Below are 16,705 nucleotides of genomic sequence, written 5' to 3' on the forward strand. Positions count from 1 at the left end.
ACCGCCTTTGAGGGGGGACGACGGGAAATGTAGTCCCGAGGCACACCCTACCCGCGGGCGCGAGGGACGCTGGGGAATGTAGTCCGGCACAGCGGGAGCGAGGCCTTCTGGGAGTTGTAGTGCCGCGCCTCCGAGGCAACGGGGCGGGGGGGCGCTGTGCCCGGCGGCGCCGTACCGTGATGTCACTGCTGTGACGTCACGCGACCTCATAAGGCAACAGGTGGCAGAGAGGCCGTTACCACAGGGCTGGGGGCCAGGCCTTGGGCCAGGCCTCACTGCCAGGCCCAGGGGGCCCACAGGCCTTGCCAGCACCCCAGCCATGAGGGAGCATGGGGCAGGGGAGGCCCCTGTCCCCAGGGAGGACATGCACCCTGGCAGACCCATGCTCTCTTTGCCCCCACTTCCACCACAGCAGGGGCCCTGGCTGCCACAGAATTGCGTGGCACAGGCCACTGTGTGGAACAGGAGCACCAGGGAGGCACCAAAATGACGCAGGCTCTGGCCCAGAGCCCAAGTCAGCCCCCGCGAGGGGGGCTCTCCAAAGCCCTTGGAGATGTGCCATGGGGGTGGCAGAGGTGGAGCAGATCTGGTTCTGGATCAGAAAGCCACATCTCAACCCAGGCCTGGCCACCTTCCCCCCCAGGCACTGGGGACAGGCTGCGTGGAGGGACTGTTGAATTCCAATCCGGAAGCAGCCAGCTGAGCCCCTGGCCTTCACCACCACCAGAGTCAATGCTGACAGTGTTGGGCACAGCATCAGCTCACTCCTGTGGAGTGCAGGACAGGGACGTTTGTCAAACTCTGCCATACCAGCAAGAGGAGGAAAAAAAAAAAAAAAAAAAAAAAAGAAGGGGCACACAGCCACCTCAAGAAGCAGGGAGCTCAGTCAGCAGCGCCAAAACACCAAATCCACCCCCCAATCCCAGTAAACTTCCACTGTTCACATCTATTCAATCGACTACAGTAGGAGGGATTAAGGCACATGTATTTTTGTATTAACACAGTCAGTACAAACATCACCGACTTTCCTCTAGATGTACCCAAGCTCCCTTCCTGAGCACGGGCACAGACAAGACAGGTAATAACTCGCAAGCCCAGAGGAAGCTAGTTGGTATTTTCCAGTTCAAACATGGGACAGGCAGTCCTCAACTGTGCTCCTGTGGAGGTGGACAGCAGCAATCATGCCTGTCACCACATCAGTGGAAGACACCAATAATTTATTGAAATAAATACAGGTAACAAACCAAACAGCCTCTGGGTTTAAACACTACACATACATTGGGTACAATTTCTCTACGCTCTTGGGAAAAGCATGGTGATACACTGACTTTTGGCTACGTGAGCCTTTGCCAAGTCCGGAGCAGCCAGATATGTGCTGGAGATCAGAGGTGGAGGCTCCCAGCTTGTCACGCATTGGGCTTTGTTGTAGGAAGGAGTCCGGTTTCAGGAGGATTTCTTTGTTTGTAAGAGTGAATCTTTTTTTTTTTTTTTTTTTTAAACCAAGAAAAGGTTAAACCCCAAGTCCGTGCTGGCAAGCTGCAAGCTGAACAGGGGGCTCTGTTCAGATGAGGCCCTTCAGAAGCAAAGGCTGCTCTTGCAGAACAACCCCAGCAAACCCAGGACTGACCAGGGAAAGCGAACCTGGCTCTCCAGGCAGAGAGCCACCTTCTCCACGCCAGGGCCAGCTGGTCCCAGCCTCCAAACTGGCATCCGTGTGACCTTGGGACCCAGTGGGGACAGCAATGTGGACGCTTCACAAACCTCCTTCCTCTGCCAGGACCACCCCGGCTATGTCTGTCCTCGGCTGCCAGTTCTCCAGGGCACAGCCCTCCGCCAACAGCTCCGGGGAGACTCCGGGAGCACAGAGGCCAGAGGACGGCAGTCAAGCAGGGAAATCCAGTCAACGATAACAAGGGGAGAGTCTTCAGCTCGGACCGGCCCTCGAAACTCATGTTTCCACTACTCGAATGAGAGGGAGCGGCTTGGGGCCCATCAGCCTTTTGCTGCAAGAGAGAAAGGGTTGGTTCAGCCAGATGAACTGGATGGGCTTTGGGGGGAAAACCTGCAAGAGAGGGTCCTGCCCCAGCCCTGGTCAGTGATGTCTCCCTCCGAAACCACCCACAGGAGGGAACACTGCTCCCCTGTACTCCCCTGAAGGAGGGATGCAGGAGTGGAGACCTCTCTGCAAACAGACAATAATACAACACCCTTCCAGAAGAGCATCCCTGCGTCCAGCATCTCCCCCCAGACTGCAGCTCCCGCTGCCCCAGGTAAGACGTGGACCTGCAGATGAAGCTGCTGAGCAGCCAGGCAGGCTTGAGGGTACGTGCTCCCCTCGTACCTGCTCACATACTCTGACTTTGAGCGTGCTCTGGAGCTGTGGCCGCCCCGACTGACTTGCTTCTCAATCAAGTGCTCTATGCGGTCATGCATCTCCAGGTTCTGCAAAAGAAGGAGCCACGGTTAGCAATGGGCAGCTGGGGACAGGCAGGCTGCGGGCACACAGATCACTTGCCGAGGAATGCTCCAGTATAATCTCTTGCCATGGGTCAGCTTTTTCTTGAGGGAAATGAAATCCAGCCCTACATAGTTTGGGCTGAGGCCAATCGTATGAAGTTCAACAAGGCGAAGTGCCGGGTCCTGCACTTCGGTCACAGCAACCCCATGCAGCGCTACAGGCTTGGGGAAGAGTGGCTGGAAAGTTGCCTGGCAGAGAAAGACCTGGGCGTGCTGGTTGACAGCCAGCTGGATATGAACCAGCAGTGTGCCCAGGTGGCCAAGAAGGCCAACGGCATCCTGGCCTGTATCAGAAATAGTGTGGCCGGCAGGAGCAGGGAGGTGATTGTTCCCCTGTGCTCGGCACTGGGGAGGCTGCACCTCGAGTACTGTGTCCACTTTGGGGCCCCTCACTACAAGAAAGACATTTTGTTGCTGGAGTGTGTCCAGAGAGGGGCAACCAAGTTGGTGAGGGGCCTGGAGCATAAGTCTTATGAGGAGCAGCTGAGGGAGCTGGGGCTGTTTAGTCTGGAGTAAAGGAGGCCAAGGGGAGACCTTATCGCTCTCTACAACTACCTGAAGGGGGGTTGTAGTGAGGTGGGTGCTGGTCTCTTCTGTCAGGTGGCTGGAGATAGGACAAGAGGAAATGGCCTCAAGTTGCAGCAAGGGAGATTTTGGTTAGATATTAGGAAAAATTTCTTTACTGAGAGGGTTGTCAGACATTGGAATAGGCTGCCCAGGGAAGTGGTGGAGTCACCATCCCTGGAGGTATTCAAAAAGTGAGTAGACGGGGTACTCCAGAACATGGTTTAGTGGGCATGGATGATGGTTGGACTCGGTGATCTTGAAGGTCTTTTCCAACCTAAATGATTCTATGATTCTATAGGGACTGCTTGCCAAAGGAGAGCCAGGGTGGTTTGTAAGACCTGCCGAACACCCAACAGGGAAACCCACCAGCACACAATCTCTCTCGCTGGATCTGTTTTCCACCTGGGTTCACAGCAGGCTGTGCTCACACACACTGTCCCCATGCAGAAATTAGCAAAATAAGTCACCAAGGAGGGAAGAAAACACTAGAAGTGCCGATGCAGGCTCAGTTTTTATCCAAAAAAAGGAGAGAGGTTTGACACTTGTTATAATCCTAGAGGCTGGAATGCAATTTTAATTTCTGACACGCACACATTCAGCTGCAGCTTTGTAAGCAAGAAGGGTTTTGCTGCCAGAGAAATGTGCTTAATGGGATTATTTGGGACTCGGCTTGAGTTCACAGCCGCTTCAGCAACCCCAGCTGCAGTGGAAACCATCACACCAGCTTGGGGAACCAGCACACCCCTCGAGGCTGTGGAGGGCACATTTTCCTACACAAAGCAGGTGTTGGTGCCAGGGAAAAGCTTTGCTGCCAGCTGCTCTGCCCAGAGCGAAGCTCATCGCTGTGAGGGAGCCCAGCCGTGACCCGCAGGCGTGCACAAACCAGTCACACAGGGAGGTTTCAATGAGAGGGTCTGAGCTTGGAGCAGACCCTGCGCACCCCCCAAAATGGCCCCGTTAAGACACACCTCAGCCTCCAAGTAAGCGACTTTCTCCTTGAGCTCCTGGATCACGGCATCTTTGGCCTGAATCACTGTTTTGGAGTTCTGGAGCTATAAGAGAAAAGTTCACAGTGGCTGAAAATCCCTCTCGTGTATGGCTGGGCTTATTCTGCCTGTTAACACCCACAACATTAACTCCAAGGTCTGCATAAAAACCAATCAAAAAAAGCCTCAGATTAAGTCTGTGAATTAAGCCCCAGGTGAAGGAGCCTCCACTCACACAGTTTGAGATTTAACTCTTTCAGCAGGCCAAGCTGGGTGCACAGCACTCCTTTTACGCTCCTTTTATTACCCTCCCCGGGCCAGGGCAGCTTGCGCCGCAGCCCTTTGGGCTGTCACCCCGGGGTCAGTCCCCACTGCAGGACAGGGCTCTGGGCTGCCTTTGAACTTGCATCCCTTTGGTTTGCAAAGGGACTCAGCCCCACAAACCAGCAATTCTTTGCTTCCAAGCAGCTTAAGAGGTATCTACCCCCCCCCTCTTTTTTTAAGTCCCCTCCAAATCCTCCCAGCCTCTCCCTCACCCATCCTCCCACCCCAGCCCCGCTCCTCTCACCTGCTCGATCATCTGGCGGACTTTGCGTTGCTGACTTTTCAGCATGTCATCCAGATGATGTATCTTCTCCCGTAGCATGGCCACCTCCTTCTCCAGCTGAGCAGACCTGGGAAAAGGAGAGCGGACAAGAGTCCAGGAGCCATCGGATGGCTTCCCAGAAAGGGAGCACCCACCCAGCTATGCCCAGAGCAGCTTTTTATCAGCCAGGTCTCCTCTACAGCCGCACAGGTCTTGAAATATTTTGACTAGACAAGGTAAGGAGAGGCAGAGACAAAACCTATTCAAGCAGGAGCCACAAAGACTAGCAACCACAGACTGGAGGGACACAGGAACATCAGGAAGAGTCAGGCCACAAACAAGGCCTTCCAGAAACAAGCCATTGCCAATTAGCCCCTGGAGCACAAGGATACCAGCTGGGCAGAACGAATCCAACATTACAGGGAGAATCGGCTGCTCTGGAGGACCTGCCCCGAGCTCCCAGCCCGCAGCGGGGCCGCTAGAGGTCTCTGGGCAGCTCAGCTCCGGATTGGAGCAAAGCAAAACTGCGGGAGGTATTTGGAGATTAGTCAGCTCTTGGGAGTAGGGTGCTGTTTTGCAAGCCAGAGAGCAAGCACGCCCTTCACAGGAATGTGCAGTCATGCCCCAGCAAGCTGACACCCTGACGCAGCGGCATGGGCTTGCTCTGGAGTTGGCAGCCAAGCCAGAGGCCAAGCCTCACCGGTCTTGTTCAGCAAGCTTGTCACCTTCCATGCTTCTCAGCCTCGCCAGCTCTGCTTCACCTTCTTTCATCTTCAGCAGCAAACTCCTGTGTTCCTGCGGCAGAGCAAGAGGCTGAGTTACATGCACGGAAACAAGTCTCAACACATGCTCCTTGGCCTCCGCTGCACAGCGGGGAGCTACAAACACCCAGGGAGCCAGGCATGCTCAGCTCAGCCTCCCTGCTCAGTCTGCGGGTTGTTTTCACGAGCATTAAATTTACATGCGAGAGACAGACAGACAAGGGCAGCCGCAGAGATGACCGACAGCAGATGTCCTGCTCCTTTACCCCTAGGTTACAGGCAAGGCACCAACCCATCTCCTTCCCTGCTGTTGGGCCAGGGAAGGCAGTCCCAGATCACTTCATGCTCATACTGCACTGTTAGATTTATGACTTTAATGTTATTATGAGCAGACCACAGCTGGGAAAAAAAAAGACCCAAAACTCAAGGCTGGAGTTTGTGCTAAGCCTCCTGGTTCTTCTCATGGGGGCATGTCTAGACTGTGCGCTCATTTCCAGGATACCTGGAAGAGTTTGCACAGACCAACCAGATCTTCTAGACCTGAGAAATGCAAGTCTAAATCAGCAACAGTCAATTTTGAGCCATTCCCAGCAGCTGGCTTTGCCCAATGCTTTTGGGTTAAACCTGGCTGGGAAGTAAAACCCTCTGTATGGTGGGTACCCTGCAGCTGGTCCAAGACCCTCTGCAGGGTCTGCACTGAACACTGCCAAACTCATCACCACCAGGCTTTCCCATTCCCCCCACTAGCAGAGTGGTACCAGGCAGCTCCACTAATCCCATCAGCCCCACCATGGCTTCAGGGCCAGTACCTTCTCCATCCCTGCCAGGAGTCTCTGCAGCTCATCCACCTGCACCTCCTTCTCCACCACACTCTTCTCTGCTCTCCGCAGGGCAGAGCTTGTCTGCTCCGCTTCCTCCTGGTACTGTGACACCGTCCTCTGCAAACAAGATGGAGATACCTTTACCCCCGACCCTCACATGCCTGGACACCAGAGCCACTGGAGCTCTCTCCCAAGCATTGTTCTGAAACTGCACCAGTGCTCGGAGCCTTGGCAGGCAGATTTTGCTGAAGGCAGCCGGGCGTCTCAGCAAACAGCCTGACATGCTTCAGAGAAAAGAGCTTCTTCAGAAAGCTCCCCGGCTTCAAAGCACTTCAAAGGAGCAAGCACTTAAATGCTGTAGCAATAAAGGCTCCTCAAATGCAAGAGACATGTTTGTTCTCAGCCACACGTGCTCTGGGGCTGTTTGCAGGCTCCTCTCAGGCCACCTGCCCAAGGAACCGACCTCGGCAGCCAGCCCCACACCTGCATCACCAGCTCAGGAGCTGAGAGGGGACAAGGGGGTGGGTCCCCACAACAGCTGGAGAGCAGGCTCAGACAACAAGGCACACATCTGGGCAGTGCTGGCAGGATCAACAACTGCTGAAACACCCATCTCTGCCATCCCCAGGATCTCCATCTGGGCTCAGAGCCTGCAGTCAGCATCACAGCTGACCAAAGACCCCAAAATGCCACCAAACCACACGACTTCCTACACTCAAGGACAGACGTCCTCGGGGCACTTGCCCCCGCTGTGAGCAGGTGGACGTCCCCGTACCGGAGGAAGCAGTCACCACTCAAACCCACTTCCCCAGCAGACGCTGTCCCCCGTCCTGCTGCGGGGAACCCCCCAGGCTAGCCAGGACCAGTTTGGTCTGCGGGACAGGATGCGAGCCGGGACATCACCGCTGCCACCAGCGCACGGAGCTGCGGGGTGACGCAGTCAGGCCCAGCCCATCCGGGACATGAGCAGTCACTAGAAAATAAACCGAAGAGTATCATTAATCACCAGGGCTGAGGAAGGGAGGGAAGTGAACACGGCAGCTTTGTCAGCACTGCTTGGCAGGTGAGGAGACCCGTGCGATGGGTGCGGGTGCCTCCCAGTCAGCCTGCCCCTCTCTACAGCAAACAGCCCTGGAGGTGAAGAGGCTGAGCTCCAAGAGAGACCACAACAGCCAGCATGGCCACAGCAGCCCAGCACCGTGGCTGGGAACACCAGACTTGGTCTCTGCTCGACCACCCCGGTGGTCCCCACTCCCCATGAAACACCCCTCTCGCACACCAAGCCTGGCTATGGTCAGAAAGGCTTGGCAGAGTTTGGGGGGACCACCTTCCAACATGGCTGATGCTTTTATTTTATGTGACTTTTAACTGGGAAAGCATTTATATCTTCAGACTCCACTGGGCAACCAGGGAGGCAGTTTGCTGGGGTTTGGCCAGGTCTGGACTCCCCGGTGTATTTTAACAGCACGCACCAAGCCCACTGCTCTGCAAGGAGAAGCCAGACACTTCTGGCAGCCCAAACTCACGTGCTCATGCAGCTCCTCAGACTTCCAAAAAGAAAAAAAATAGCAAAATAAAATAAAGATCACACTTTCCAGCAGAGAAGTGCGCAGCGTAGTCACCTCAAAGGTTTTCCTTTCCAACTGATGGCGCTTTTCAACCTCCTGCAGCTTCGTGAACAGCCTCTTTGCCGTCTGTCGGATCTTTTCCACGTCTTCACCTAAGCAGGCCTCCTCCTGTGGAGACAGTAACAGGACAGGATGCGCAGTCGGGAGGTATCAAAGGAGCCCTCCACCCCAATGTGGGCAGCGCTGTTGGTGACAAAGCCTGGTAACATCACTTCTCAGCTTGAAAAAAAACGAAAGGCACTCCTGTCCTCACCTCCCACACTTGAGCGACAGCTTCCAGCCCTCAAGATAACGTGCACAGTATCCTTTGGTTGGTTTCCAAGCCCTGTTTGCAGGATGCCATCCTGATCTGCGCTTGGGCAACCCAAAACCCCGCAATGCGAACCAGGTCCACAGCAACCCAGCCTGAAACACCAGCCCAGAGCATCTGCCCCAGCCAGGAGAAAGATGAAGAGCTGGAGAATTATTTACCAGCTTAAGGTTCCTGTTATCCCTTCTGCTAAAAAGTTCTCATGTGCAGAGGTTTAAAAACCTATTATGCACACTTTTATTGCTCTAAGAGAGCTGCACTCCATTTCTGCTCTGACCCTGACAAAAAGACTAGAGTTTGCTGCAGGAGCGCCTGATCGTGTGCTGAACAGGTGCGAAATTACCTGCTGGGAGGAAGACTGCAAACTAAAACCAGTATTTCTTTCCATAGTGCTGAAATCCCCCTCTTTAGCTCCATACCTGGTCCTCCCAGGAATCTGCACGCAGCATCTCCGGGTACAGCCAGCTCCCGTTTTGCTTTTCCAGCACAACCTACGTAAGCAAAGGACAGACGGACAGGGATGTAACGCCAGCTGGCACAGCCGCTTGCACGAGAACACAGTCACATGCAGACGGCTAGCTCTGGGGCACTGCAGCAACTTGAGACCGAGGGTTTTTTTGCAAACGAACATGCAATAGAGCCTTTGGCCAGCCAATGCGTTTTGCTTACTGACTCCTCGTTATGTGCTTGCGTGGGTTTCGAATTTTGCCTGTAAATGGTGCCAACGTGGCTTTTGTTCGTCACAAGCACCTCAATCTTTTAGGCCCCTTCTATCATTTTCCGGACCCAAAGATGACATCTTTTTAATAAGTCAATGTCATTTAATGCCCGAGAAATGCTCCCGTTACCTGTGCATGCTGTTTATCTCCTTGTCTGTTCTCAAGTTTACTACTTAAGTCTTCCCGCAGCTTCTTCAAAGAACTTCTAGCCTGGCAAAGGCAAGTCAATTTAGCTTGATCTGCATGGACAGTATCACTCAGCCTAACAGAAATCAAACGAAGGCACAGCAGCTGCTATGATGCCCTGCGCCGATACGCAATCGATGGCTTCTCTTCCAGCCTGACCCTCTGGTTTTACTACAGCCCTGCCTGCAAGCAGCACCATCTCTGGCAGATACGATCCTTGCAAGGCAGCTGTCCCACACAATCATGGGAAGAAAAAAAAAATAAAAATAAAAAGCAACAACCCGGAGACGCTACTGATTTTTCATGCATTAGTCGTTGGCTTCACCTTTGAAGTGCCGAGAAGACCCTTGCTGTTCCCCAGCTCCCTCTTTGCCACACTGCAGGACGCCGACAAGTACAGTCTTGACTTGCAGCTACTCGAATTAGTCAGAGCAAGTGAGCCAGAGGAATGATTTACAGGCTTTTACAGCAAACGCTGCCCCAACGCTTTTCAAAGAAAAGCTTTCTCAAAGCATTAACAGCGTGGCTTCATCCCTACCCCTTGATTTTAGATGCCCAAGGCGCTCAGGTGAAGCAGTTTGCTGGAAACCTGGCAGTGGCAGGACAAGGGACAAGGCGAGAGCACAATGTGCAGCTCTCGGGTCAGCAATCAAGCCCTTAACCTGGGGACAGCGATCCGTAACTTTGATCCAGCTGGATCAAGACATCCCCAGGTTTTTTACACCACGACCCAGTGCGGGGCACTTCTCTTGGATGCGGACAGACTGGTACTGCCACCGTGACTTACTGGTTTAGCTTATTCTCTGGTTTTCACATGCAGGATTAAGTCGTACTGCACAGTTATGCTGCTTCAGCTATTCTGACAGGGCTACATACAGCCTTTGCAGCCAGACAAGGTCTAAGTCCCGCTCTACTATTGCCAAGAGGTCCTTTGAAAACCCAACTCCTGTTTCCACCCGAGCTGTGGGGAGCTATGGGAAAGCTCAGATCAGAAGAGCTGAAGTCGAAGCCCCAGGAGTGGGAAGGATCATGAACAAAAACCGCAGCATCCAGGTGGCTGTGAGATAAGGTTTGGGTGAGCAACACCCCCGGAGCACTGCAGCCTTGGGCAGGCGGGAGCCAGGCAGGTCTGGGTTGCAGGCAGGAGGCAGTGGGAACAGGCTGTTTTCTTTCAGGGGGAGAAACACATGTTTTGGCAGAGGAGTCAGAAGGATGACGTAAAAGATCTGGAGGCCGCCCTACCAGATCTGCCCCTCGCTGCTCCCTGGGGCCAGCACCCAGCACAGAAACTTGCCCATGAGAGCACACCCAAATTCTCCCTCCTCCCCGTTTCTCTCTCTCTTTTTTTTTTTTTTTTCTCTCTTTTAAGGCCAAGCTGCCCAGGCCAGAACATGCACGCAACCACTTCCGTGCCTTGCAACCAGCTCTCCAGAAATAACATACCCACCAGGAGCGGAGGAAAGGGTTAATCTTCTGAGAGCCTCATCATCCAGTTTACTTTGGGAGATGAGACATACCAAAGAAACTGCCTTTTAACAAGAGGCTCTGGTTGTGCCGCACCCAGGCATGCAGGGGACAGCCTTGGGGGAAAGTCATCACGCAATTCTCTTCAAATTCAGTCCATATAGCAGAGCAATTAGTCAGGCTGAATTAATTTATGGCGCTTGATTAGACTACTGCCCTGTACAGGCAAGTCAACAAACTGGAGAGTTCAGCTCTGCTGCCAGTTTGCCAGAGTGGCTGGGGCTCAGCCGGGGCTTGAGTGCCGCAGCTGGTGCAGGCATCACCGCCCGCTCGCATGAAACCCTGCAGGACGTTCCTGGGGGAAGCAGAGCACCCTGGACCCTCGCCGCAAGCCCCCGCGGGTTCAGGCAGTGGCACACAAGCCAGAGCCCCTCACAGATGTTTAACTACCTCTTGAATGTAACGAACTTCACTTTTCAGCTGGTTGACGTGCTCCTCGTGTTTCATGCTGCCCTCGGCCCGTGCCTTGAGATAAACCTGTCCAGGAGAGACGGTGGCAGCAGGTCAGACTGTCCCAACTCTGGCCAGCCCAGTAATGCCAGCAGCAAGCTCAGCTCCACAGGGATCAGGACACCGGATTCCACTGCTTCCCGAGACATGTTGTGCGCGGGTTTCCCCTTTGCAGTTAGCCTTCCCTGGCGTTTTTTGAAGCTGCTCCTCCTCCTGTGTGAGCCCCACCCCGTAGAGCCACCACAGCTGCCCCGGGTTCTTGCTGCATCCCCCCAAAGCCAAGGAAGCCCACCAAGCTGGTGCTGCCAGCCAGCAGCACTGCACCAGTCCTGCCTGCACAGTCAAGAGCTACACTGGGGAGATTTTTGCTGGTGTAGCTTCAGACAAAACCTTTTTTTCAACCCCAGTTATTCAACAAGATCGCTTTGCAACAAAGCCAGGGACCGTACCTTGATGATCTCCTCATCGCCATCATTGGATTTGATGCATTCAGAGGCCAGGGAGTGACTGTTGCTGGATCTGTTGGCCACCATGGCGAAGGCTTTTCCCACCGGCTGCAAGAGACAGAAGCAGCAGGGCTTTCAGAGAGGCGAGACTGGCTGGAACAGTTTGCCCAGCTCCAGTCAAATGAGCATCATGCACTTTCGCAGAGGAATGCGGCACCAAGCACGACCTTGGGAAACAGCACCAAAATGTTTAACAGACCAGGAGATGAGTTTTCTAGCTGATGAAGCATAAACCGACCGATCCTCCACCAAACGCCCATTCCCTCCACCCTAAGTTAACTCACGAAGTTGTATTTTCAACTCCAAACCGAGCCACGGGGGAGACCCACCTTCTGCTTCACCTGCTCGCGCCTGTCACCCGGGAGGTCATTTGGCAGAGTCAGCCGCAGCACCTTCACGCTCTCCTAAAACAAGAGGCGGGGTTTAGTTTTATAACTCCCTGAAAGTCTTTTTACATCCAGCTCTGGTACAAGTTGAGAGCCAGGTTGGCATCACTGCAGATGCGCGGACAAGCTGCCTTCCCCCTCAGTTTGAGCTGCAGCCTGCGAAGTAACGCTGGGATTAAAATGAGTAATAGTGAGCGCACAGTAACTACATTTATCAAACCCATCAGGGCTTGGAGGAGCCGTGGCCCAGCCAAGGCTGAGGTAATGCAGATGGGCAGGAGAAATGATTGCCGGGCTTGTTTTCGTGCATGCCCTCCTCTGCCAGGAGTCACGGCTGTCATCTGTCACTGCAGCCGGCTATGGTGGGGCCAATGCATGGCATTCAGTAGCAGCCCTGGAGAAGGATGAAAGCAGCCATTCCCAGCTCATGTGCTGGGACCTTGCCAGATTCATCCTTCTCCCTGCCCTACCGTGACAGCTACACGCCCTCATGGCTCTGCCCGTCCTCTGCTGGCACAGCCCTGGCTGAGCGGAGCCCATTTTGGCAGCAGCCAGCAAGACCAGCAGCAGAGCGCTCCCCAGCTCATGGCCATGAGCATCCATGGAGGCCTTCACTGCTTAACTCCTCACCCAAAGCCCTCCTACCAGTGACACCCACCAAAGAGGCATTTCAGCTGCGTCCAGCACCATGCAAAGCTCAGCAAGCTTTTGAGGAGTTGCCTGGAGCATATAAAGAGCCCTAAGGCAGTGCGTGGACACCCAAAACGCTCCACGGGGTTGCCCACTCCCCGTCCTCAGCTCAACACTGGCACCGTGCACCCACAGCACTGTACAACCCCCATGTACAACCCCCCTTTCCCAGACAGACCTCACCGGCACCCAGGCAGCCGTCGCTCATGGTCCTTATTAAACGCGACCCCGAAAGCAGGAGCTGCTCAGTGTGTGACAGCCACGGCAGTGGGCTCTTGGGCAGCAGCACAGTGGAGCCAGGGTAGGTGCCCGCGCAGCACCAGGCGCCCACCCCTTGCCACACCTCAGCCACGTCAGCCTCCTGCTCTCCAAAAGCAACATCAAGGTATTTCTGCCTCCCTGCTTCCAAGCACTCTCCTCGCCATCCAAGTCTTGACAAGCCATCTGTTTGTTTCCAAAATATTTTGTATATGCTGCTCGCACAAACTCTGGCACCCTGGGAAACGAGGAGCCCTCCTACGGATCTCAACCACGTGGCCAGACCCCTTTGTTCCCCCGTTAAGACAATTATCTAACAGAAACTTCACTTGGGCTCTGCTAGCACTCAGCAGCACAGATTATTTAACCAGATACTTGTCTGCAACTTTTACTCCAGGGAATGTTTTCCTTGGCAAGACCCAAGAAGTTGGAAACTTCGGTCAGAAAAGCTTCCATGGTTTTGGGAAGATGCAAGAAGCACTCAGGGTTTTACAGCAGGGAAAATGGCTCATGGCAGTGCCTGCACACGAAGCATCGCTCATCATCTTCGCGCTGCCTAAAGCAAACAGGACACAGGGAAAGGCCAGGGGTCAGAGCACGGAGCAGCCCACTCTTGCACAGGCTGCTGACAGCAGGGCAGGAGCCTTGGCACAATGCGAGCCCAGCAGAGCCACCAGCAGCACATCAGTCCCTTCACACATCCTTACTCGCAGCTTTGTTTACAAGCATTGGGATCTTGCATTTGCCATCCCCATCCCGTCAAGCCCAGGTGAGGGCGTGAGGCTGCCAAAGAAATCACTCGCCTGGGGAAGATTTGCTGCGATAAGAAACAAGCACCAGCCTATTTCCAGCCCCGCAGCCAAAACTACCTGGAGTTGGCATGCGGGTTCTTTCTGTCCCAGTAGATCCCAAAAAAAACCTGCTCCTGGATAAACCCGCCACCAAGCCGACACAAACCAGCTGTGGCAGGAAGCAAAGAGCAGCCGGTGCCTTCCCACCCAGCACCGGAGCTACCAAACCTCAGGTCAAACAACCAGGAAACCACCCATGCAAACGCCAGGGGGGGAAGGCTCCGTCGTCTTCATCCTCCTCCGCACTGGGGAAGCATGGGGGAGGCAGAGGGATGGCGAGACACAAGATGGACATTTGAGCAAAGCTCTCTGGACCACCAGGGGAGACAACCAGCTTTTTTGGTACAGGTATGCTTTTAAGGAGGCTGAGGCAGGTGCAGGAGGCGGAAGCCACAGCCAGGTTAAAGCAAACCCCTCCCTGCCCAGCTTGTTTGTCTGCAGCAGCCTCGGCTGCGGTGAGCTGTGCTTGATCGGGACCAGGTGGATGGAGGAGAGGATAAGAGGCACTTAATTTGGCTCTCGTCTCGTGCACCACCGGTACGCCAATCCCTGGTGATGCTCTCGCACGGTTACTTTTGGGCTTTGCTCTTACTGTCCCGCAGCCAAAGTTTTCATCAGCTTCTTGCCAATGCCGGGGCTGTTTCTGGGAGAAGCAGCTCCTCCGATGCAAAGCCAGAGCAACCCAGAGGGATGTCACAACCAGCACACGCTGGCCTCCCTCTCCAAGGTGCCAAATTCAGCTGGGGCAGGAAAAGCAGAGCCATGGGGACTCCCCTACCCTGCTTCTTTACCTCCTGGCTGGCATTAAATCTGTTCTGCCTCCTGTTTACAGCTCTGGAGTGGAGGGGGCAGTGGGTTTCAGGCCCCCTCCGTTATTTTCTGGGGAAGGCAGGAGGGTTTTGCAATGTGGCCAGTGCTGGGAAGATGATGGAGTGCCTCGCACTTGCCTCCCGCTTGGAAAAAAACCTACCTTGTAAAGAAAATGCTTCCTTAACACCGCAACCGGGCACCCCAAGAGTTACTCCAACCTGGCAGTGTTTACAGCTTTTGCTACCAGCCTTGGGAATTAACCGCGATCAGGAGAGCTTGGCCAGCTTTGGGTGATGGCTGCAGCAAAGCACCAGCAGTTGGAGGCTTTTCGGCAGGATGGCTGTGCTCCCGTCCAGCACCCTTCGAGGAGGCGTTCCCAAAATCCCAGCAGCCCTTTGGGTCCAACCACCCAGCAAGAGCCGGGTCCCCTGGAATTGAGGGCGAGTGGTATCAGCTAGGATAACTAGGGACCGGCTCTTAGGGATGCCGAAGCTGATTTTAAGTCTTTTGGTCTATTTTGCGTCATCCAGCCCAAAAAAACCCCACTGGGGAAAAGCTTGGCTGCAGGGAGAGGGACTGACTCCACTCCCAGGGAAGAGGGAACCACGCAAATCCCAACCTCATCCCAGGCAGAGGAGAGGCGGCACCATCGGAGGACCCACAGCCGGCGATCCCAACGCCGGCATTTTGCAACCACAGGGAAGGCACTTCGTCTGTCCCGACTGTTAAATAAGAACAGGCCTGACCTGACCCAGAGGGTATCGCCAAGGATCAGCAGCAAACAGCTCCAGTGTTTGGAGATCGCCAGTGTTACAGAGGCGCTTATCACCGTAATAACCCATTAACCAAACGAGCCCAACTCTGCAATCACTCCTTATAAGGCCGGGAAAGCTGCGGAGAATTAGGACTCTCCTGAGGAGACTCAGAGCTGAGTCACCCAGCAGGGCTCAGGCCGTGGAGCCAGGCAGCCGCTGGCACGGAGGAAGGTGGCCGAGCACCAGCACGGTTCTTCTGCCGCCGCCGGTGCCTTTGGGGGAGCCCTCTGGTTGCCCAAACCTGAGCAAAAAGCCGAATTGCCAAGCACCGCCGCCAGCTTCGCCCCCTTTGCAGGGAAATCAGGGTACCGCGCCGGCACAGGGCCAGCTTTGTGGTGCTGCCAGCCCCACCCAGGGCCCATCCCTGCGACGATGGCCTGGCTGCTGACGGCGATGAGGAAAACTCAACGATAAGGAAGGGAAAAATGCAAGGCCCTGCTGTAACCGAGGGAGGAAAGTGCCAAAACAGACTAGCTGCTGGCTGCTCCTGCCGCCGCGGCCCCCGGGAGCGGCTCGAAGGGTGCGTTACCCCCAAAACCCACATTATTCTGGGACGGCTCAACAGCCGCGTGGGACTGCGTGCCAGCTGGGACTCCCAGGAGTCCCCCATAAGCGGGACAGAGAACGGCAGGACCTCAACGCCAATGGCGGGGTGCCCCTCAGTGCACTCTGCCATCCTCGCCCGCCTCAGTGGGGTTCACCTGAACGCCCGTGGACCGGCCCAGCGACGGTCCCGGGAACGGGATGGCCACGGACCCTGGTGACTGGGGGTCCCCCAAGCCCTCCGGGGCAGGGAGGGGCCGCAGGACCCCCACAGACCCTCGAAACTCCCCACGGCTGCCGGGCGAGCCCGGGCACAGGCTGGGGCAGCGATACCGGGTAGTGGGTGGGCACAGCCCTGCTCCACCAACGACGCTTCCCGGGACCCCCCGGCCCAACGGGGCACCCCCGCGGGCAGCAGCCACCCCCCAGAAGCACCGGGAGAAGGAAAGGGGCGGCTCCCGTGGACCGGGGGATGGGGGGGTCAGAGGGGCGCCGAGGGGGGCTCACCGGGCTCTCGCCGTGGGGCCGCACGTCCAGCACCGCGCACCAGCCCTTCAGCCCGTTCATGGCCCCGTCGCAACTGGCAGGACGCGCCGCCACCGCCCCTTCTATATGGCCACGCCCACGACACGCCCACCGACACGCCCACTCTCTATAGCCACGCCCTCTCTCCTTTAACCACGCCCCTCCGGTTTGACCACGCCCGCGGCGTGCCGCGCCGTGCCCAGACAGCGTGAGCCGTGCCAAAGCCATACTAAAGCCGTGCCGCAACAAGCCCTGCCGAGCCCCAC

General features: G+C 55.5%; 1 protein-coding gene across 3 annotated transcripts; it reads right to left on the reverse strand.

The window, feature by feature from the left end:
* Window positions 1-967: 967 nt before the first annotated feature.
* TUFT1 (tuftelin 1) lies at window positions 968-16,514 on the reverse strand. 3 transcript variants are annotated; one of them, XM_052797838.1, is made up of 13 exons: window positions 16,422-16,514; window positions 11,891-11,965; window positions 11,505-11,609; window positions 10,996-11,082; window positions 9,025-9,105; window positions 8,596-8,667; window positions 7,861-7,974; window positions 6,227-6,355; window positions 5,357-5,451; window positions 4,639-4,744; window positions 4,053-4,136; window positions 2,342-2,442; window positions 968-2,003 (listed from the first exon to the last, which is right to left on the reverse strand). In XM_052797838.1, the coding sequence occupies exons 1-13, from the start codon at window positions 16,479-16,481 to the stop codon at window positions 1,949-1,951; spliced, it is 1,164 nt and encodes a 387-aa protein (XP_052653798.1). In that variant the 5' UTR covers window positions 16,482-16,514; the 3' UTR covers window positions 968-1,948. The 3 variants fall into 3 exon arrangements, with proteins under 3 accessions (XP_052653798.1, XP_052653799.1, XP_052653800.1); XM_052797839.1 differs by lacking the exon at window positions 9,025-9,105; XM_052797840.1 differs by lacking the exons at window positions 8,596-8,667; window positions 9,025-9,105.
* Window positions 16,515-16,705: the final 191 nt, after the last annotated feature.

Source organism: Harpia harpyja, chromosome 9 (genome assembly GCF_026419915.1).
Source record: "Harpia harpyja isolate bHarHar1 chromosome 9, bHarHar1 primary haplotype, whole genome shotgun sequence".
In the NCBI taxonomy this organism is placed as follows: Eukaryota; Metazoa; Chordata; class Aves; order Accipitriformes; family Accipitridae; genus Harpia; species Harpia harpyja.

What these genes read in the sequence shown, in the direction of transcription:
- TUFT1 (XM_052797838.1), bottom strand. Translation starts at nt 16,481, where the DNA reads ATGAACGGGCTGAAGGGCTGGTGCGCGGTGCTGGACGTGCGGCCCCAC. An exon ending in AAGTTCGTTACATTCAAGAG is followed by an intron (nt 9,106 to 10,995) that starts GTAGTTAAACAT and finishes TGCCTTTGCCAG; the next exon opens with GCTAGAAGTTCTTTGAAGAA. An exon ending in TGGAAAGGAAAACCTTTGAG is followed by an intron (nt 6,356 to 7,860) that starts GTGACTACGCTG and finishes TCTTGTTTGCAG; the next exon opens with AGGACGGTGTCACAGTACCA.